The sequence below is a fragment of the Patella vulgata genome, chromosome 6, assembly GCF_932274485.2.
Source record: "Patella vulgata chromosome 6, xgPatVulg1.2, whole genome shotgun sequence".
Taxonomy (NCBI): domain Eukaryota; kingdom Metazoa; phylum Mollusca; class Gastropoda; family Patellidae; genus Patella; species Patella vulgata.
In genome coordinates, this window is record NC_065884.2 from 32,834,576 (window position 1) to 32,858,573 (window position 23,998).

The following is a 23,998-nucleotide window of genomic DNA, read 5'->3' on the forward strand; positions in this document are numbered from 1 at the left end:
GGATAATAATTCTGACCTCTAGAGGGACGTGAAGCTAAAAACGTGATTTTTAGTATAATCAGGGGCCATAATTCAGGAAGTTACGGTCCGATATGTGCGAATATCAAAAGGAACCATGATCTTTGGGTTATAAACTTACATTTCAAGTTTCATCAAAATCAGAAGAAAATTGTGACCTCTAGAGGGTCCATAACATTGATATACTATATTTTTTACGCTATTTGAGTACGAGGGACGGCCATCTGTCTGTCAGTTTTGGTCCGATTTTTATGAAATTCGAACTCAACCATCCTTAGGATGTAACGGTGATATATTCAAACATTTTTTTAAATCAGTTAAAAAATTATGACATCTATAGGGTCCACGAGCTAAAAATGCGATTTTTCGTACAATCAGAGGCCATAATTGAGGAAGTTACGGTCCGATATGCGCGAAAAATCGAAAGGGACCGAGATCTTTGGGTTATAAACTTACATTTCAAATTTCATTAAAATCAGAAGAAAATTGTGACCTCTAGAGGGTCCTTAACCTTGATATACCATATTTTTACGCTATTGTGTTCACAAGCTAAAAACATGATTTTTCGTACAATCAGGGGCCATAATTCAGGAAGTTACGGTCCGATATGCGCTAATATTGAAAGGAACTTAGATCTTTGGGTTATAAACTAACATTTCAAGTTTCATCAAAATCAGAAGAAAATTGTGATCTCTAGAGGATCCACAACATTCATATACCATATTTTTAGGCTATTTTGTCCGGCAGTTTTGGTCCGAGTTTCATAAAATTCGAACTCAACCAAAATTACCGTGTATCAGTGATATATTTGAACGTTTTTTTAAATTAAATAATAATTGTGACATCTAGAGGGACCTCAAGTTAAAAATTTGATTTTTCATACAATCAGGGGTCATAATTCAGGAAGTTACGGTCCAATATGCACGAATATTGAAAGGAACCAAGTTACATTTCAAATTTCAACAAAATCAGATAACCAGCGGCTGCCAGGCAGGATACACGTAATTCAGGAAGTTATGATCTGATATGCACTAATATCGAAAGGAAACAATATCTTTGGGTTATAAACATGTATTTCAAGTTTCATCACAATCAGATCAAAATTGTGCCCCTCTAGAAGGTCCACAACATTGATATACTCTGTTATACACAATTTGCGTATGGGGGGCGGCCATTTTGTCCAGCAGTTTTTGTCCGATTTTCACGAAATTTGAACTCAGCCAAAATTACGGTGTAACGGCGATATATACTATTCAAAAAAAGTAGGGGATATTTGATTTTTAAGTGTTATTAAAGTCACCTAATGAAACTGACGAAGAAACAAATGACAAAATGAAATGAAGTTCACATTCATCGATTTATTCCAAATGATCGTTAGACTAAGTAAGGCACAGACTGACCATTATAAGGGTAAAATGATACCCGGGGTCAAACAGCAAAGTTACCACAGCATCACAACCAAGTCAGTAACGGGTAAATCCTCCTCTGTTTGCCAAACAAGCATTGATCCGACGTGGCATACTCCTAATGAGACGTCTAAGGTCATTTTGGTCCAGATTGTCCCATTCCTGTTGCAACGCAGCAGCAAGTTCTTGGACATTGGCATGACGTTGTTGACGTTGACGTAACCTCTGTCCAAGCATGTCCCAGACATGCTCGATGGGGGAGAGGTCGGGACTCAGTGCTGGCCAAGGTAATGTGGTGATGTTCTGTTGTTGGAGGTAACCTGTAACGATCCTGGCCCTGTGACATCTTGCGTTGTCATCCTGGAAGATGAAACGGCGGCCATGACGTCGTGCGAACGGCACAACATGGACTGCCAAGATGTTGTCCCGGTAGTACTGGCCTGTAACACGCCCTGCAACAACATGTAAAGCCGTTCTTCCAGCAACAGTGATGCCTCCCCACACCATAACAGAACCACCCCCAAATCGATCATGTCTGATGACGTTAACGTCTCGGAAGCGCTCGTTTCGACGACGCCACACCCTCCTACGTCTGTCCAAAAAATCAACAGTGAACCTTGACTCATCTGAAACATCACATTGCTCCAGCGTCGATTATCCCAGTGTTGACGATCCCTACACCAACGACGTCTTGCCTGAATGTGATGATCTCTCAAACAAGGGATCACGCGAGGACGTCGGGCGCGAAGGTGACCCCTATGCAGTCGATTCCGAATCGTCTGGCCACTCACTCTCACACCAGTGTCTGTTTGAAGACATGCGCTGATCTGATTTGCTGTGATGACACGATTTCTCAAGGCCAAGGTACGGATAAATCGATCCTGGGCTTGAGTTGTCGCCCTTGGTCGACCTGAGCGTGGTCTGTCCTGTACAGATTGTGTATCACGGTATCTGGACCATAGCCTGCTTATGACAGACTGAGAAACATTCATCGTCCGCGCCACAACCGCCTGTGTTGTGCCGATCTGTAGCATGCCAAGGGCACGTAACCTTTCATTTTGGGTAAGCCGACGCATATCAAAATTTGTTTTCTGGTCACTAAAACAATTAAACTGATGTTTCCACCCTGGAATTCAATGCCACAATGACTGTAACATTCAAAGTCAGAGTCGTGCAAATCTTGGGTTGTACCCCCATGATGATCCCAAGCATCACCTGCATTCCATGCGGTAGCTATTGGTGCGTTTGGGCGTCACATGTAACTGGAAATGTTTCTTCTGTTAGGTTCTATAGTGACTTTTTTCGTAGTCATTTGCATATTTTGGTATTATGCCCCCAAAATCAAATATCCCCTACTTTTTTTGAATAGTATATTTGAACGTTTTTATAAATCGGATAATAATTCTGACCTCTAGAGGAAAGTGAAACTAAAAACGCGATTTTTCGTACAATCAGGGTCCATAATTCAGGAAGTTACGGTCCGATGTGTGTGAGTATCGAAAGGAACCAAGATCTTTGGTTCTGCCAGTTTTGGTCCGATTTTTGTGACATTCGAACTCAACCATCCTTAGGATGTAACGGTGATATATTCAAACATTTTTTTTAAATCGGATAAAAATTATGACCTCTATAGGGTCCACAAGCTAAAAATGCGATTTTTCGTACAATCAGAGGCCATAATTCAGGAAGTTACGGTCCGACGTGCAAAACGCATGATCGAATGAGAAATCAAACAGTAAAAATAGTTTTCCTATCCGTGTTTAGATTTGACATCCTAGCATCAGATAAAACCATTTGGTCATTGATGAAACCCTTTTGGTGGAGAAAACAGACCAATCAAAGAATTACACACGGTGTCATTCATTTTCAACCAGTCTTTATTAGCACACTCTCTACAGAAAACGCACTGTCGCACAGTTTTTCACCCGCAGTGTTAAACATACATTATGCAAAAGCTAAATCTGCCTAATGTAGGTATTTCTTTAGGCCTGAAATGTTACATAAACTATTGATTAGACATTAATTAACAAAACAAAACCATAATCAACTCTCAAGCTAGAATTATGTATACTGTAAACGTTCTGATCACACCTTTCCCAATTCTGAGTGTGTGGTCTCGAGAGTGTCCACAAGAATTTTGAAAGTCAAGGGCAATAACTCTGGCAATAATAATTGGAAATGGTTGAAAATGAATACAATTTTTTGTCTCTTGACCTTAAACACTGTATTAATTTAAACTCAATCGTGTGATAATTTTAGTTCCGAGAGTGTCCACAAGAATTTTGAAAGTGATCGAGAATGTCCACAAGAATTTTGAAAGTGATCTAGAGCCATTACTTTAGCAGTAATTATTCGAAAACATTGGAAATTAATAGGATTATTTATCTCATGTCCATAACACTGTGTATCAATTAAGAACATCCACCGGAATTTGTTGACGACGGACGGACAGGGTTGACGACAATATACAACCACATTTCAATGTGGGCATATAAAAATTAAATCAATTCAAATCAAAATATTTCATGAACAGATTTAAAAGATACTAACATGATTATTTATAGAAGAATCACCATTGCCATTTGCTACTTTAACAACATCCAGGCCTGCTAGATCGCCTTCACTGATATCATGATTTAATAAAGTGACCTGCGTGCAAGCAGAATTACTACTTGGTATATGCGCTGGGTCTTTCATCTCAGATTCAGATTTCAAGGGTGTTCTACATCGGACGGAACAGAATATATCTTTCTTATCTTCGTCTAAATCTTCTTTGGATCTTTTTTTAGACTGAAGAAAAATACAGAAACATTTCAAGGCTATTAGGAGAAATCCAAATATGAAAGAATTATCCCAGGAGGGCACCATTATGATATCAGATGATGTTAATTTATTCACCTTTGTAAACAAATTTCATTTAAACATAGTTCTTTAAATTGACATCAAGGATGCAGACATGTCCTACGCAAGCTAGACATGCCAACAGTGAGGCTGATGTCCACTGCCGAAATCCCAAAATAAATAGATGACACATATTAATTAATAGCAAATTTATATTTTTCAAAAGTATCGAGCAATCAAACTATACACTAAGTTTCGCACTCTATATCAAATAGAATCAAGATTATCTTGTCCAAAAGCATCGATCAATGAAATTGATTAGGACTGCTTAGCTTCAGCTCGAAATGTTAATCATTGAACTCAGTCCAGGCATTCACCTAATAAACATCTACATCAAGTTTAAACATTCTGCCTCAATAAAAGGAAAGTTGTTATGTTCCAAAGTCTTGACCAATCAAATTGCTTATCGCTCCTTAGCCTAAGCAGAAAATTCGATGGTGAGAATTGCTCTCACTTCATTATAACAAAAGTTATCATGCCCCAAAGCATCAACCAATCAGATTGCTTATCTCTGCTTACAGTAAACATACAATGTTAATCATCGAACTCCATCAAGGCATTCACCTAATGCTTACCCTAAGCAGAAAATGGTGATCTTCGCACTCCATCAAGGTATTGACCTAATAAACACCTACACCAAGTCTGAACATTCTAGCTCAATTAGAATGAGAGTTATTGTGTTCCAACATCTTGACCAATCAAATTGCTTATCGCTCTGCTTACCCTGAACAGAAAATGCTCATTATCAACCTTAGTCAAGGTATTGATGTAATGAAACTATACACAAAGTTTCATCACTCTCACTTAATTAGAACTAAAGTTATCGTATCCCAAAGCATCAACCAATCAAATTGCTTTTCTCTGCTTACCCTAAGCAGAAAATGCTCATCTTCGAACTCCATCAAGGCACTGACCTAATAAACACCTACACTAAGTTTCAACATTCTAGCTCAATTAGAAAGAGAGTTATTGTGTCCCAGAAAGTGTGACGGACAGACAGAGACGGTGATATAATAATACATTTTTTAAATTGGATAAAAATTATGACCTCTATAGGGTCCACAAGCTAAAAACATGATTTTTCGCACAATCAGGGGCCATAATTCAGGAAGTTACAGTCCAATATGCGCGAATATTGAAAGGAACCGAGATCTTTGGGTTATAAACTTACATTTCAAGTTTCAACAAAATCAGATAAAAATTGTGACCTCTATGGGGTCCACACCCTTGATATACCATATTTTTATGCTATTTAAGAACAAAGGGTGTCCATTTTGTCTGTCAGTTTTGGGCCGATTTTCACGAAATTCAAATTCAGCCGTCCTTATGGTGTAACGGTGATAAAATAATGCGTTTTTTTAAATCGGATAAAAATTATGACCTCTATGGGGTCTAGCTAGTCTGCTCTGTTTTTCCGTACCAGCAAGTTTCGGGTGAAAAAAAAAGTACATCATCTAATTCTTCTAGTATGACTTTGTATTGCCAAACAACTTTTCTGTTATCCAATCTTTGACGTTTGGCAGAAAACGTAAAATAAATACGGCCTTACTTATCAATGTGCGATGGTATTTGAATTTCGCGGTGATTTGGTTTTAACAGATCACATGACATAGCTCGCCAATCAGAACACACGACGTAAAGTAAAAGTTCAACAGGTCGTGTGGTGAAAGGTCACCTGCACTTTGTTTACGTTTTGTCAGTAACGGTACATGGCGGAAGGATAGCTAAAACTGCATACTTATTTTGTTAAAAACACTGAGCTAAAACCGTTCCCTGCGACAAGCTGGGAAGAATTTAAGGTATGTGCTAACCAGTGGATCAAATTAGATGGAAATGGCAGTCTTGTGCCGGAGACAAATGCTGATTTGCTGGACAGAAGAACTCCTGGAATGTGCAGACAAAACTCTCACTGGGGTATAGGCCTCAGCTACTAAATACAGACTTCTCACATTCCACGTTACCAACGTAAACAAAACTGTGTTAAATATTATCACGATTCCAAAATTGTTGAAGAAAGTGATGTTTAGGTCTGGTTAATTTGTTAAGGGGATCATATCTTAACATTTTCTCGCAAATGCAAGCTGATGAAGATATTCATTCTCCTAAAATGCATGACAACCCAGACCAAGGACTACTCGGCCCAAGACCACTCAGACCAATAGAAGTCCACTCGGTCAAAGACAGAGTACCACTAAAAACTGTGTCACCATTGAGGTGAAATAGGCCTACATTGTGCAGTACTCATACCCAAATAGAACCGAAATAGATGAGTTCGTACAAGTGCACAGTGCACTTTCTTTTTTGAGAAAAATATGTAGGCCTATGAATTATTTCTGCATGATTCTCCTGGCTGAAAATGTCGCTGCGGCCCTTGCATCCCCAGTCAAAATTTTTCAATGTGAATGTAAATCAAGCTGCATGTACTTGTTACAAGTGAAAACTTTCTAGTATGGATTTGTTTATATTGTTTGAATATAAAAGTGACAGCCAAACATATGCTGACAGTGACATTGATTTTAATAGTAATGATGAAATAATGAAATCATGTGATTTGTTTTATGAGTAGGCCTACACCTGTATACATGTATTTTTGTAAGCGGTTTTTAAATATTACATATTTTAAAAATGTTTTACTTAAATGTACTGTACATGTCAATAAATTTTCATATTATATTTTGTCACTTTATGCTTAGGCCAAAAAAAAAAAATGTTATGTTTCCGGTAACCCGACCGACCCATTACAAAACCTGCCTGTTGGGTAGTAAACTCATCTTTAATATTGGTTACGTTTAATCTTCTTCAAATATAATGTGGTACGAACTTGCTCAAAGGGAGCTAACTGTTACAACTTCCTGTAATGTTTTCTTTTTCCTTCATTAAAAGTGACAGATGTTTTTCCTGTCTTTATTTTTATGTTTAATCCCCATCAATCGCCAATAATATAATGGCAGAACATCCACCACCAACACAGAATCCAACAGGTTATGGGTCCAGGAGCAGAATTCCAGTGTTTGACGGTGATGAACGAAAATATGAGTTGTGGGAAGTCAAATTTCTCGGAGGTATGCGAGTCAGAAATCTCCAGAAAGTATTCTCGTCCCTTGAAGATAATACCAGGGTGATAGACAATAATCAAAATGAAGAAGCATTTGCTGAACTTGTGCAGGTACTAGATGATCGTTCCCTTTCATTAATTATCCGTGAGGCCCGAGATAATGGTAGAAAAGCACTTAGAATATTACGCCATCATTATCTACCCACAGGCAAACCTAGAATAATAACCCTGTACACTGAATTGACCTCATTAGTCAAGCAAGATTCTGAAACTGTTACAGATTATATTATTAGAGCGGAATCTGCTGCTTCAGCACTGCGAAATGGAGGAGAAACTATAAGTGACAGTTTACTTGTAGCTATGACAATGAAAGTTCTACCAAGTACTTACCAAGCCTTTACGACTGTGATTACCCAAAGAAGCATAGCTATAACACTCTCAGAGTTCAAAGTGGCCTTAAGAAACTTCGAAGATACAGAGAAAATCAATGCACAGTCATGTACCGGCACATCAATCATGAATTTAAGACAAGGCCAAAACAGATCTAACAATAAGTCAAGATGGTGTGAAAACTGTAAGTCTAGTACACATGACACAGCTTATTGCCGAAGAAATTCGTCCTAAACAACAAAACGTTGGTGTGAAATTTGTAGAAGTAACTCCCATGATACATCTTATTGTCGAAATAAAAGTCAAACAAGATGGTGCGAGATTTGCAAGTCTAACACACATCTCACTAAATCCTGTCGTAAGAAAAAGACAGACTTAAAAAGTGTGAAAACGAACAATGATGACGATTTTAATCACAGCTTTGCATTTGTTGTTGCATCCTCTACTCTTAAAAATAGCAAAGCTGACAATTTATAATTAGTAAAGACAATTTTACAAGTTTTCAGAAGAATTTCATTCCAGAGAAACATGTTATTGAATTAGCTAATGGTACTACAGCTGAAGGTGTAGCATTAGGACGAGGTAATGCCATGGTAACACTCCATGATGCCATGGGAAAAACCCATGAGGTAACCCTTACAAACGCCTTATATGTACCATCTTTTAGCCAAAATATATTTTCCGTCCGTGCTGCTACCCGAGAAGGTCCTGTTGATCCTGTAGCTAGAGACGACTTTAAATATGCGTTAGTTTGTGTGGATAGTTATTCTAACCTTTCTTCTGTTTGTTTTCTTAAGCAGAAAAGTGATTCTGTAAATGCCTTTAAGAAATATCTTGCAGATATTGCACCTGTAGGTAAAATTAAATCTGTGAGAAGTGATCAAGGTGGAGAATTTATATCAAAAGAATTTAGCTCTCTACTCATTGAGAATAAGATAAAACATGAGAAAACTGCCCCTTTTAGCCCACATCAAAATGGGAAAGCTGAACGCATGTGGAGAACACTATTTGAAATGGCAAGGTGTTTACTTTTGCAATCTAGTCTCCCTAAAACCTTGTGGACATATGCCGTTATGGCATCCTCCTATATTAGAAATAGGTGTTATAATAAAAAATTATGTATAACTCCGTTTGAGGCTGTTACTAATAAGAAACCAGATTTGGAAAATGTGCACATATTTGGTCAAACTTGGTTTGCCTTAATACAAAATCCAAAGAAGTTGGATGATAGGTCAGATATAGGTATTTTTGTTGGGTATGACAGGGATAGTCCTGCTTATTTAGTATATTTTCCTAATACTGGTTCAATTAAGAAAATTAGAGTTGTAAAGTTTCACAATGATGATCTAGATGTCCATGATAAACCTAGTGAAATTGAAAATGATAGTGATGAGGAAGATTTTGTCATTCCGAAAGAAAAACAAAATATTCCAATTAATGATGATGCTGAAATTGAAATCCCTTCTGTTTCTAATCAAAGTTCAAAAACTAGAACTAGAATAAGATTTAAACCTAAACATCTTGATGATTATTACATTGACAAGGAAATTGATGATCATTTAAATATATCTGTCCATCATTGTTATACGGTAAATTTAAATATTCCTAAAACATACAATGAAGCAATTTCTAGCAAAGATTCAGAAAAATGGGAAATTGCTATGGATAAGGAAATGCAAGCTCTTAGAGAGAATGAAACCTTTGAACTTTCTACTTTACCACCAGGTAGAGAAGCTGTTGGTGGAAGATGGGTTTATACCATTAAACATGGTTTAAATGATGAGAAAGAACATAAAGCTAGATTTGTTGCTAAGGGATACTCTCAAATTCCTGAAATTGACTATCAGGAAACTTTCTCTCCAACAGCTCGCATGAATTCACTTAGAATTTTAATACATTTAGCAGTACAAAATGATATGATTATACATCAAATGGATGTTAAGGCTGCATATTTGAATGCTCCAATTGATAAAGAAATTTATGTTGAACAGCCTAATGGCTATGAAATTTCAGGTAAAACTGATGAAAAATTGTATCTCAAATTAAAGAAATCTTTATATGGTTTGAAGCAAAGTGGTCGGAACTGGAATCAAACTCTGCATGAATATTTGATTAATTTAGGTTTTTCTCAATCAAAAAATGATACATGTGTTTATGTTAAGTATTCACATAATAAGCCTTCGGTAATTCTTTTAGTATGGGTTGATGATTTGTTAATAGCATCTCAATGCGAAGAAGAAACAAACATGATAAAATTGAGTCTCAATGAAACTTTTAAAATGAAAGATCTTGGTAATGTGTCATATTTTCTTGGTATTCAGTTTCAAATTCTTAATGGAACAATTATTATGTCACAAACAAAATACACTGAGAGTCTTTTACAAGCTTTTGATATGCAAGATTGTAAACCAAGATATACCCCTAGTGAAATGAAAGTTAACAAAATAAATGATGATATTTTGCTAGATGAAAATAATTCTAAAATGTATAAACAGATAATTGGAAGCTTAATTTATATCATGACAAGTACAAGGCCAGACCTTGCTTACATTGTGACTTATTTATCTCAATATATGTCTAAACCAAATGCATATCACATGAGTATGGCTAAGCATGTACTAAGATATCTTAAAGGTACTATTGATCAAAAATTAATCTTCAGTAAATCTGAAAACTCCCTGAATATAATTGGTTATTGTGATGCTGATTGGGCAAACGCAGATGATAGAAAAAGCATCACTGGTTTTGGTTTTGGATTATCAAAGGATGGTCCTTTAATTTCTTGGAAATCAAGAAAACAACCGACAATAGCTTTATCAACATGTGAAGCAGAATATATGGCTCTTGTTTCAAGCATGCAAGAAGGCATATACTTGCTCTCGTTCATTAGTGAATTAACAGGTCAAAATTTTATCAAATTTTTACTTTATTGTGACAATCAGGGTGCAATAGCACTAGCTAAAAATCCAGTCCAACACCAAAGAACCAAACATATTGATATTAAGTATCATTTTATCAGAAATGTAATCCAAAATGGTACAGTTGAAGTTTCATATATTACATCTGATCAAAATATTGCTGATGTATTCACAAAACCTGTTAATAGAGTAAAAAATAGCAAATTTATGTCCTTTATGATGGGAAATTTATATGAATAATCACACATGTTAATTTTGTTTATAACTTAGCATAATCTGAATGTTTTATTGTTAACAATTATTTTCTTTTGTTTTTAAGACAATATGACTTTAATATGCTGAGTTTAAGAGGGGGTGTTGGGTAGTAAACTCATCTTTAATATTGGTTACGTTTAATCTTCTTCAAATATAATGTGGTACGAACTTGCTCAAAGGGAGCTAACTGTTACAACTTCCTGTAATGTTTTCTTTTTCCTTCATTAAAAGTGACAGATGTTTTTCCTGTCTTTATTTTTATGTTTAATCCCCATCAATCGCCAATAATATAATGGCAGAACATCCACCACCAACACAGAATCCAACACTGCCGACTCAATTTTTTAGTGTCAATGGAAATAAAAAACTTTTTTGTTCAACGAGCGACCGTTCAAAATACTCTAAGCCTTCCGGATTCGTGAAAATGGCTTTATTATTTGTTGCTATAAATGGATATAAATGTCATCGTTCTTTGAATCTGCATTTACCGATCGGTATAGGCAGGTACTGTACAGCGAACGATTATTAAGATCTGTCATACTGTTGAAGCGAGATTTCTAACTGACGTGAAAATCGAGACTACGGGTTTCGTATAGATTTAACATTGCACATCCCGAAAAGCCATAATCCTCACAACCTTTGTTCTGATAAGTAACGGCATGCAATTTGACAAAAACAAGGTATTACAAACAGGTGGATAGGATCTGCTCGATTGGTATTTAAAACAAGACAAATAAATTTATTACGGACCTATTTCATGCGATGGCACGATATGATTTTTTAAGTTTTCATCGCGAGTTCTTTCCCTTGAACAAAATGGCCTCCCTGCGCTATTGTTTTTAGCATAGAAAGATTAAAAAATCCATTTGCCCCCTAAAAGAATATTTAAATCATTATCTAGACTCTGATACATTTTAAACAATTATCCAACAATTCCATCCACCAATCTATTCATGCTTCATGTTCCTCGGTGCCGTCTCAACCTAACATAAAATTACCGACCCTATTTTCCATCCGTTACAGGAAACATAACCCTTTTTTTTTTTGGCCTTACTATATGTTTTTATTTTACTTTTTTATTCTAATTCATTTCCAGTGGTTTCCCCTTGTCAGTGGTGCAGGTGGAGGGGCTGACAAGGCACAAGGACATCAGTCTAGTCGTGGTCCCGTGTATACATTGGTGTGCACGTAAAAGATCCCTTGGCAGTTGGAATTTGATATAAGCGTAGGCCATAGTGCTGTGCCCGGGCAAAATTTCCGTCATAGCACGCTGTATGGCGTATGCTTATCTTTATTAGCCCAGTACATGTATAAGAGCAGAACAGTAGGACGTTAAACCCCATTTCACTTCTAATTCATTTTACTAGAACCATTTTACTTAGGTAAATGTAACTGTTTGTTTTTCTCTTATATGTACTTTTATTTACTGGTTGGTATATATCTTTTAATTTTGTACAGTGTATATGGGCACAAGACCTGATCTGTGTGTAAATACATGTATTCTGTGAATATAAGAACCTGAAAAGCACACTAGAAACCGTTTTCCAGTATTAAGAGTGTATCCGCGAGAAGACCATGCAAAAAGTGCTAAGATGGGGGGTCAGAAGTTTTTGATCAAACTTATGGTATGACACCCCCTAGGGGCAAGAGGTAACATGCTGAAGTGGTTACAGTCTGATGTCGCAATAAAAGGACTGTACAGGAATTATTTATTTTATGGGTAAAATTGCGGTTTTCACATGTGTATTTATCACCTTTTTTAAGCACAGACTGCATTCTATGGTGGAATAGCAACCTTCTAATTTTGACCCTGTCTGATAAAGCGGGTGGTCAACTTCTACCCCAGCACTAATTTGAAAAAAAAAAATCAGTACATACTAATTTTGTGTGGACTTGTTTTAGGGTACCATATTCACATTGTCCTTATAGTGCAGAAAAAGATACACTGTAACTTTTTCTTTCATGGTCGCAAGTAGAATTTCTTTGGATGGTTTTGAAGTGCTAAGCACATAGTATCTATAGGTGTAAAAAAAATGACCGGAATGCAACATACTTAAAATATACAGCTTTTGTGATACATTTTTTTGCAAATTTAATTAGAGAAATAACATTTTTGACTTTTATACGTTTTCATCATATCCATAGCCATTAGTTGTACCATGTTGTACTCTATATAAGTGTGTATTTGTATTTATTGTATATTTGGTATTGTCGTATTGTCCCTTTAACATATTTGTTGTATTGTCTCTTTAAGATTTCATTTTCAAACAAGTTACCGAAAATGGCTACAAAATGTTTAATTTCAGAGCATGTTTCCACTATTCCTTTTGGGACACATCCACTGATTTCTACAATACAGAAATGTGGAAGCTTAAATATTAACGGCAGGGGCGTGCTGGCAGGGAGTTTAGGAGGACGGTGTCCTCCCAGGCCCCCATTAAACAATAAGTCCACCCGTATAAGCGGGCCCCCCTGAGAGCTCTAATTTTCACGCGGAATCCCCTCAAAAAATTGAGAGTGCACACGCAAAAAATCATACATACACAACGATTAGTAATATATATTATGCTGACGTGCAAATGTCTGTCACCTTAAGGTGAAATGGTCTTTGATACATGTATTCATGCCTCGATATGTATAAGATGCAATTTATTCTTTGGATAGAAATACATTGTATTAGCATTATATTAAGCAGACCTGTCATGAGTGTCTTGTGTAGTACAGTAGTATGTCTTATAGTCAAAATAGCAGCATAAATTTGGAAAATATGATACCTAGATTTCACCCAGAAGTGCTTGCAAAACACATTTCCCGTTGTCAAATTTTAAAAATTTTAAGGGGGAGAACCCCCCCAGCCCCCCCTACAATTGGGGCGTGGGTCGCCTTGGGCCAGCACGCCCCTGATTAACGGCAACGAATACTAAATGAAAGAAGTAGCTATAGGGCGTAAAACTTTGGGTGACGAAAAATGGGGAATTTAGACAAGCTTTGATATCCAGTCCGTATACAGATCTTGTTCGCCAGAATCGTCTGTGTGAGTTTGGTCTTTCTGCTACGTATAGTAAAGGTGTAAGGACTTGCCAAAGTTGGTATTTGAGAAAAGGCAGATTTTGGCAATTTCACCATATGAAAAATGTTTTTTCAATTTTCTCATACAGGAATTGAAAGATTTATCTAATATTGCACATTTATGTGTTTTGGGACTATCCCAACTTATAAACCAAATTTGGTCATAATCTGTGATTGAAGCCTTAGCACTTTCTGCATGGTTTACTCGCGGACACGCTCTTAAATACACTTTATAAATGATGATATTATTATTATTATATACATTTTTCATTAATACTAGTGGTGTATGGTATTGTTGTGTACGAGGAAATTCATATAATTGCATTTGTTTATTTTTCTTTTTAAATAAATGTACATATCTTATACTCTCTTATAGGGGGGTTGGGTACCCAAATGGGTACCATGTGTCATTGAGTCCACTGGCGTGGTTTAGATTCCATGGTTGTATGTGACAAGGAGAAGGGTCGCCTGTCCAACCTCATGGGTTTTCTCCGGGTCCTCCTGTTTCCTCCCACAGCTAAAGACCACTACACGCAAGCGAATTATTGGAACAAAATTGACCATGTGTTAGTTCCGAAATTACCTAGGTTGTGTTGAGTGGAATATAAACTCCATTTCTCTCTCTACATGTATATACTCTTATAATAAGTCTATTGTTTTCTTTTTTAAAAAAACCCAGTATAATTGATGGACGGTGAATTATTATTAATTGTATCATTCAGATCACATGGTATTATTTTTGTTTTTTCTTAACATTATATATATACTATTCAAAAAAAGTAGGGGATATGTTATTAAAGTCACCTAATGAAACTGACGAAGAAACAAATGACAAAATGAAATGAAGTTCACATTCATCGATTTATTCCAAATGATCGTTAGACTAAGTAAGGCACAGACTGACCATTATAAGGGTAAAATGATACCCGGGGTCAAACAGCAAAGTTACCACAGCATCACAACCAAGTCAGTAACGGGTAAATCCTCCTCTGTTTGCCAAACAAGCATTGATCCGACGTGGCATACTCCTAATGAGACGTCTAAGGTCATTTTGGTCCAGATTGTCCCATTCCTGTTGCAACGCAGCAGCAAGTTCTTGGACATTGGCAGGACGTTGTTGACGTTGACGTAACCTCTGTCCAAGCATGTCCCAGACATGCTCGATGGGGGAGAGGTCGGGACTCAGTGCTGGCCAAGGTAATGTGGTGATGTTCTGTTGTTGGAGGTAACCTGTAACGATCCTGGCCCTGTGACATCTTGCGTTGTCATCCAGGAAGATGAAACGGCGGCCATGACGTCGTGCGAACGGCACAACATGGACTGCCAAGATGTTGTCCCGGTAGTACTGGCCTGTAACACGCCCTGCAACAACATGTAAAGCCGTTCTTTCAGCAACAGTGATGCCTCCCCACACCATAACAGAACCACCCTCAAATCGATCATGTCTGATGACGTTAACGTCTTGGAAGCGCTCGTTTCGACGACGCCACACCCTCCTACGTCTGTCCAAAAAATCAACAGTGAACCTTGACTCATCTGAAAACATCACATTGCTCCAGCGTCGATTATCCCAGTGTTGACGATCCCTACACCAACGACGTCTTGCCTGAATGTGATGATCTCTCAAACAAGGGATCACGCGAGGACGTCGGGCGCGAAGGTGACCCCTATGCAGTCGATTCCGAATCGTCTGGCCACTCACTCTCACACCAGTGTCTGTTTGAAGACGAGCGCTGATCTGATTTGCTGTGATGACACGATTTCTCAAGGCCAAGGTACGGATAAATCGATCCTGGGCTTGAGTTGTCGCCCTTGGTCGACCTGAGCGTGGTCTGTCCTGTACAGATTGTGTATCACGGTATCTGGACCATAGCCTGCTTATGACAGACTGAGAAACATTCATCGTCCGCGCCACAACCGCCTGTGTTGTGCCGATCTGTAGCATGCCAAGGGCACGTAACCTTTCATTTTGGGTAAGCCGACGCATATCAAAATTTGTTTTCTGGTCACTAAAACAATTAAACTGATGTTTCCACCCTGGAATTCAATGCCACAATGACTGTAACATTCAAAGTCAGAGTCGTGCAAATCTTGGGTTGGACCCCCATGATGATCCCAAGCATCACCTGCATAGCTATTGGTGCGTTTGGGCGTCACATGTAACTGGAAATGTTTCTTCTGTTAGGTTCTATAGTGACTTTTTTCGTAGTCATTTGCATATTTTAGTATTATGCCCCCAAAATCAAATATCCCCTACTTTTTTTGAATAGTATATATATAATTATAAGACCGAACCAGTATTTCAATCATGCCAAAATCGTTTTCATCTGTATTAAGTATATATTTCTCTTGGATATTGTTTCACTGAAATAGTTTTGAAAAAATATTTGTTTCCAGAAAATAACAGATTCATTCAATCATTGGTGCTATTTCCCTATTATTGGCCACATTTATGCCACAGATCAGGGGTTAGTCGTCTTCACCGTGTCAATGCAACATTTAACAGGTGGTATTATCCAGCAATCCCGGCACATTTGCAGAGCAATTCTCTCTGACAAATGTAAACAAGCCAACGTGTTGCTCCTCGTAAAAGTTATTCCCTGGTCTTTTTATGGCTATTGACCCGTGACCCTATGATGATCGAGTGCAAGATGTATTGTGCAATGCATCGGAAAAGAAATGTATGCGACAGTGACGGCCTACTTATGTAACAAAGCTTCACATTTTCACCCGGAAATTGCTGGGACGAATTGAAGCTATTTTCGGGACTAAATCACAGCCTACAAGCTAAAATTGCAATTTTTCGTACAATCAGGGGCCATAATTCCGGAAATTACGTTCTGATGTGCGCGAATATCTAAAGAAACCAAGATCTTTGGATTATAATCATACATTTCAAGTTTAAACTAAATCGGATAAAAATTGTGACCTCTACAGTGTTCACAATCTAAAAATGTGATTTTTCGTACAATCAGGGGCCATAATCCATGAAGTTACAGTCCGATACATGCCAATATCGAAAGGAACTGAGATATTTGGGTGATAAACCTATATTTCAAGTTTCATTGAAATTGGATAAAAATTGTGACCTGTAGACTGTTCACAAACAATTGTGGACGGACGAACAGGGGCGACAACAATATATGTCCACATGAAAATGTGGGCGTATAAAAACGTGATTTTTCGTACAAACAGGGGCCATAATCCATGAAGTTTCAATCCAATACCAATATCGAAAGCAACCGAGATCTTTTGGAGATAAACCGATATTTCAAGTTTCGTCAAAATCGGATAAGAATTGTGACCTGTGGGTGTCGAAAAACAAATCGTGGACGGACGAGTGACGACAATATACATCCTCATGAAAATGTGGGCATGTAAAAAATCGTAAAAAGTGATCTTAACAAAATTGGTTATTTCTCGGCAGGGGAAGATGTTATAAACAATTTTTTGTTATCAATATGATCGTATTGATTTATACTATTTGTCTATTGGAATCAAATATCGTAATTTTAAACGAAGAATAAATAAATTGTTTTCGAGGCTAAAATTAATTTTATAAAATCGTAAATGACAAAAGGCATCACATGGTGATAATTTTATGATAATCAGATAATAATTGACAGTTTTATGGACCAAAAACCATGAAAAGTGACTTGTTTTTCTCCGCAACCGAACAAGTTAGACATCATATTGTCATATTGGAATTCTATTAACATGTTGATTTAAACCAAAAGTTGAAATTTTTAATACATATCAAATAATTCTTAGTTGAAAGAAATATTAATTTTAAAGGTTAAAAATACAATTTTTGACAAAATGGCGTCACTTCTGGTGACAGTGAAAATGTTAAATTGGTTTGACCTAATGAAAAGTGACATTAGGCATCAAATGGTGTCACTTTTATGAAAATCCAATAATAGACTATTTTACAGGCAAAATAACGAAAACAGTGCCTTATGCAAAATTGCCTATTTCTAGGCAACTGCTTATATTACACAAACTAATTTTAACATACTTTTAACATAAATTTACATAATTTTAACATAATATTTGCTTTCGAAAAGTGATACCGAACCTTCAAAATTGCAGTTTTGGGAAAAATTCAAAGTGATCAAAGGCCATAACTCTGGCAGTAGTTATTGAAAATCAATAGGATTCTTTGTCTCATGATCTTAAACACTGTGTATCAATTTAAAGTCAATCGGATATTATCTTTGGCCTATAGAGCATCCACAAGATGTTTTGAAGTGATCAAGGGCCATAACTCTGGCAGTAATTATCAGAAATTGCTGAAAATCAATAGGCTTCATTGTCTCATGACTTTAAACAATGTGTATAAATGTCAAGTCAATCAAATATTAACTTTTTTGGAAAACTTCACAGTGATCAAAGGCCATAACTCTGGCAGTGATTATTGGCAATCGTTGAAAATCAATAGGCTTCTTTGTCTCATGATCTTAAACACTGTGTATCAATTTAAAGTCAATCGGTTATTATCTTTGGCCTCTAGAGCGTCCACAAGATTTTTTGAAGTGATCAAGGGCCATAACTCTGGCATTAAGTATCAGAAATTGCTGAAAATCAATAGGTTTCTTTGTCTCATGACCTTAAACACTGTGTATGAATTTAAAGTCAATCGGATATTAACTTTGGCCTCTAGAACATCCACAAGCAATAAATAGTTGCTAACCTTACAGTAAAATAAGGAATAAATATGCCAAGTTCATTTAGAATTCCAGCCTGTAGACAAAAGAACAAAAATTGGGCGTGGCTCTGCCCCTGGGGGTTGGACATGGACCAATATAGGTACAACTCTATACTGAATCATTCCAAATTGGATCCAAATCTGTTAAAAATTGAAACCTGTATATCATTTACAGACAAAATATCAACAAAACGTGGGTGTAGCAACACCGAAAGGGCATGGGTGGGAGATGAGGGGTGGAGGAGGGGGTCATGCACCAAAATCAATAGTTGACGCCCTTAGGCTGTAAGATGGGATTTCAAAATTTTTCTTGGCGGACATTTTTACCGGAAATAAAGGGACATAACTCTTATCGTTATTTAAGATGGCAGTTTTTAGACCACACACAAAAATCACGTGTAAACAAAATATTCAAATTCGTCCGTAATATTCCTACAAAATTCGTCATAAGTCGCTACATTTTTCAGCAGAAGTCCGGCATTCGTCTTATACTCCGTTACGACTTATGTACAGAGGGTAAGAAAATGATATCCCTAAAATTTTTGGGCAATAAACGTTGCTCTACCGCAACCAGCGAATGACACCATCCACTAAATAATCGCACTGTACTCTAGCACGCGCTATTGTCTAAAACAAGTAAGTACTTACACTATTCCAATCGACATATTCATCAACATTGCCTAGATTATTTATTTCTTTATGTAAAAACATAAACCCCATTCAAAATATGATCATAAATCCGAGAATATGCCATCAAAATAGAATCTTTTCTTCGACATTAAAAGCGTGTATTTAGTCACGTGTTCATTTCATAATTTCACGCGTCTCGCGAGATTTCTAATACCGGTTCAGTTGTCGTACTTTAACCGTCTGAAGCTGTTTTTCTTTCAAGTTTAATCAGATTTTCTTCAAACAAGGACAACTTTGCTCTGAAAATTCTAAACACGCTTCGAACAACGCAATTTTGATAACTTCTTTCTAAAACCGGCAAATTCGTAGGTACATATCACTTACCGTCATACAGCCGAAGCTACATGTAGAGTAACGGAATCTGCCGAGGTTTTCCGAGTGCAGTTACCGCGTGCGAGCAATAATGTCTAATATTTTTCGGATTTGTGTGTGTGTGAAATAGCTTTATTTAACACTCGCTTCCACCGAAGTGATATCGCAGACGAATTACAATGATTGTCTATTGATCTGGGCGATATATACTCTTACAATATGTGACTTCTGTGACTAGATTATACATATTGTCGGCTCACATCAATGCGATTAAAATGGCCGACAATGCAGAAACCACGAGGTTAACACGAATATTAAGATAGGTTGCCAGGCAACAAAACATACGCCCACAGCAGCTAAATCGTCCGAGCTGTCGTCAAGGGTTGTCGCATATTTATTCCTTTGTAGGTAATTGGGGGCCTTTACAAGACAGTTCCATACAGATCAGATTATAAATTTTGTCATTTGAGGGTTTACAAGGATCTACAAATTGAAACAAGGGTCTCAACTCTGAAAGAAATCTACAGAAATTGTTGAAATTTGACAGGCTTTTTCGTTTACTAATTTAAATAATGCATATAAATTTCATACAGATCACATGATCACTTTTGTCATTCAAATGTTCACAATCGCCATAACTCTAGAAATTATTGATGGAAATTGCTGAAATTCAATAGACCTGTTTCACAAATTTAAATGATGCATATAAATTTCATACATATCGGATGATAACTATCATCAATTGAGCATTAACAAGGTTTAACAATGTGAAACAAGAGCAATAACTCTAGAAGTAATTATTGTAAATTGCTGAAATTCAATAGGCTTTTTTGTTTCACTAATTTAAATCATGCATATAAATTTCACAAAGATTGGTTGATAACTTTTAGCGTTAGAGCTAGCGTTCACAAGGATCAATAAAGTGAAACAAGGGCCATAAATAACTCTAGACGTAATAAACGGGAATTGCTGAAATTCAATAGGCTTCTTCGTTTCAGCAATCTAAATAAGGCATATAAATTTCAGAAATATCGGATGATAACTTTTGATGTGAGAGCGTTCACAAGGATCAATAAAGTGAAACAAGGACCATAACTCTAGACGTAATAAATGAAAATTACCGAAATTCAATAGGCATCTTTGTTTCAGTAATCTAAATAATGCATATAAATTTCAGAAAGATCGGGTGATAACTTTTTGCGTTAGAGCGTTCACAAGGATCAATAAAGTGAAACAAGGGGCATAACTCTAGACGTAATAAACGGGAATTGCTGAAATTTAATAGGCTTCTTCGTTTCAGTAATCTAAATAATGCATATAAATTTCAGAAAGATCGGGTGATAACTTTTTGCGTTAGAGTGTTCACAAGGTTCAATAAAGTGAAACAAGGGCCATAACTCTAGACGTAATAAACAGAAATTGTTGAAATTCAATAGGTTTCTTCGTTTCACTAACTTAAATATTGGATATAAATTTCACAAAGATTGTATGTTAACTTTTGGCATTAGAGCGTTCACAAGGTTCAACAAGGGCCATAACTCTAGACGTAATAAACGGAAATTATTGAAATTAAATAGGATTCTTCATCTCACTAATGTAAACAACATATATCAATTTTAAAACAAGCGTTAGAGCGTTCACAAGAAATTGTGGACGACGGACGGACCGACGGACGAACCGACAGATGGACGGACGGGGTGACGGCAATATACGTCCACATTTCAATGTGGGTGTATAAAAATTATAATGGATTGATGAATAGTCCGACAAAGGGGAAACAAAGGATTAAGTCAGTCAATCAAGGAGGATTAAGTAGATAATCAAGGTAGGTTTGTAGATGGTATAACACGATAAATATGTTGATCACTTAATTACCTAATCAATCCAGCCTATTATCAACGATAATCGGGTTGAGTGGTAATTATACAATCAGTAAACTATATTAATTTTGGAATTTTGAATATTGTTCACCATGTCTTGATGTCCGATTGGGCATATTCCCGGTCGGACAATTTTGGGCGTTTGGAAAAAAGATTCGGACAAGTTCGGAATATACGGGCAAAATCCCATCACTGCCAAGTACAAAGCTGATCCATTCAGAATTGCGGCTTGTAAACGATAAGCACAAAAGTTGGGCGTGACTCTGCTCCTAGGGGTTGGGACATGCAGTTGTCGTCCTTAGGCTATAAGGAATACATATCCCAAGTTCAAAGACGATCCATTAAGAATCATGGCCTGTAGGCAACACACAAAAACACAAAGAAAAGATAGGTTGCCAGGCAACATAACATACGTCCACAGCAGCTATATCGTCCGGGCAGTCAACAAAAGTTGTTGCATATTTTTACTTTTTTCGAAGAGTAACAACTCATTAAGTAATTATCAGAAAACCATTAGAATTTGTTCTGTTTTTATAAAGTTCTGCCCCATGCTAACGTTTAGTATACAAAATTTTTAAAGGATTCTTTGTCTCATGACCTTAAACACTGTGTATAAATTTAAAGTCAATCGGATATTAACTTTACCCTCTAGAGCATCCACAAGATTTTTCAAAGTGATCAAGGGCCATAACTCTGGCAGTAATTATCGGAAATCGCTGAAAATCAATAGGCTTCTTCGTCTCATGACTTTAAACACTGTGTATAAATTTAAAGTCAATCTGATATTAACTTTAGCCTCTAGAGCGTCCACAAGATTTTTCAAAGTGATCAAGGGCCATAACTCTGGCAGTAATTATCGGAAATCGCTGAAAATCAATAGGCTTCTTCGTTTCATGACCTTAAACACTGTGTATAAATTTAAAGTCAATCTGATATTAACTTTAGCCTCTAGAGCGTCCACAAGATTTTTTGAAGTGATCAAGGGCCATAACTCTGGCAGTAATTATCGGAAATCGCTGAAAATCAATAGGCTTCTTCGTCTCATGGCCTTAAACACTGTATATAAATTTAAAGTCAATCAGTTATTAACTTGAGCCTCTAGAGCGTCCACAATTGCTTGTGGACGCTCTAGAGGCTAAAGTTAATATCCGATTAACGGACGGACGGACGGACGGGGGTGACAACAATATACGATCACATTTCAATGTGGGCGTATAAAAATGGGTATGGCTCTGCCCCTGGGGGTTGGGTTATCACCAAACCAGCGGCTTCCAGGCAGGATATGCCCACATTTTCGAGAGATGGAGCTAAAAAGAAAGTGATTTTTCCTACAATCAAGGGCCATAATTCAGGGAATTACAATTCGATATGCGGAAATATCGAAAGGAACCGAGATCTTTGTGTTATGAACTTACATTTCAAGTGTCAACAAAATTGGGTAAAAATTGTGACCTCTTTAGGGTCCACAACCTTGATATACCATATTTTTAGGCTATTTGAGAATGAAGGGCAGACATTTTGTCTGTCAGTTGTGGGCCGATTTTCACGAAATTCAAACTCAGCCGTCCTTAGGGTGTAACGGTGATATAATAATACATTTTTTTAAATCGGATAAAAATTATGACCTCTATAGAGTCCACAAGCTAAAAATGCGATTTTCTGTACAATCATGGGTCATAATTCAGGAAGTTATGGTCTGGGATATGCACAAATATCGAAAGGAACCAAGATCTTTGGGTTACTTATAAACTTACATTTCAAGTTTCAACAAAATCGGATAAAAATTGTGACCTCTATAGGGTCCACAACCTTGATATACCATATTTTTACGCTATTTGAGAACGAACAGCGGCCATTTTGCCTGTCAATATTGGGCCGATTTTCACGAAATTCGAACTCAGCCGTCCTTAGGGTGTAACGATGATATAATAATACGTTTTTTTTTAAATCGGATAAAATTTATGACATCTATAGGGTCCACAAGCTAACCAGCGGATGCCAGGCAGGATACGCCCACATTTTCGAGAGATGGATTGAGACCAAGCTAACAAGAAAGTGATTTTTCATACAATCAAGGGTCATAATTCAGGAAATTTCAATTCGATATGCGCGAATATCGACAGGAACTGAGATCTTTGGGTTATAAACTTACATTTCAAGTTTCAACAAAATCGGATATAAATTGTGACCTCTATAGGGTCCACAACCTTGATATACCATATTTTTACGCTATTTGAGAACGAGGGGCGGTCAGTTTTGGGCTGATTTTCATGAAATTCGAACTCAGCCGTCTTTGGGGTGTAACAGTGATATATTAATAAGTTTTTAAAATCAGATGAAAATTATGACCTCTATAGGGTCCACAAGCTAAAAACGCAATTTTTTCGTACAATCAG

At 36.8% G+C, this 23,998-nt stretch overlaps 1 protein-coding gene across 2 annotated transcripts in view; it reads right to left on the minus strand.

The window, feature by feature from the left end:
* LOC126825398 (metal cation symporter ZIP14) overlaps positions 1 to 23,998 on the minus strand; it is a 221,105-nt gene that overhangs the window by 56,465 nt on the left and 140,642 nt on the right. For both annotated transcript variants that reach the window (XM_050555049.2, XM_056101585.1), the window contains exon 5: positions 3,975 to 4,214. In XM_050555049.2, coding sequence (XP_050411006.1) covers positions 3,975 to 4,214 — 240 coding nt within the window. The remainder of the gene's footprint in view (positions 1 to 3,974; positions 4,215 to 23,998) is intronic.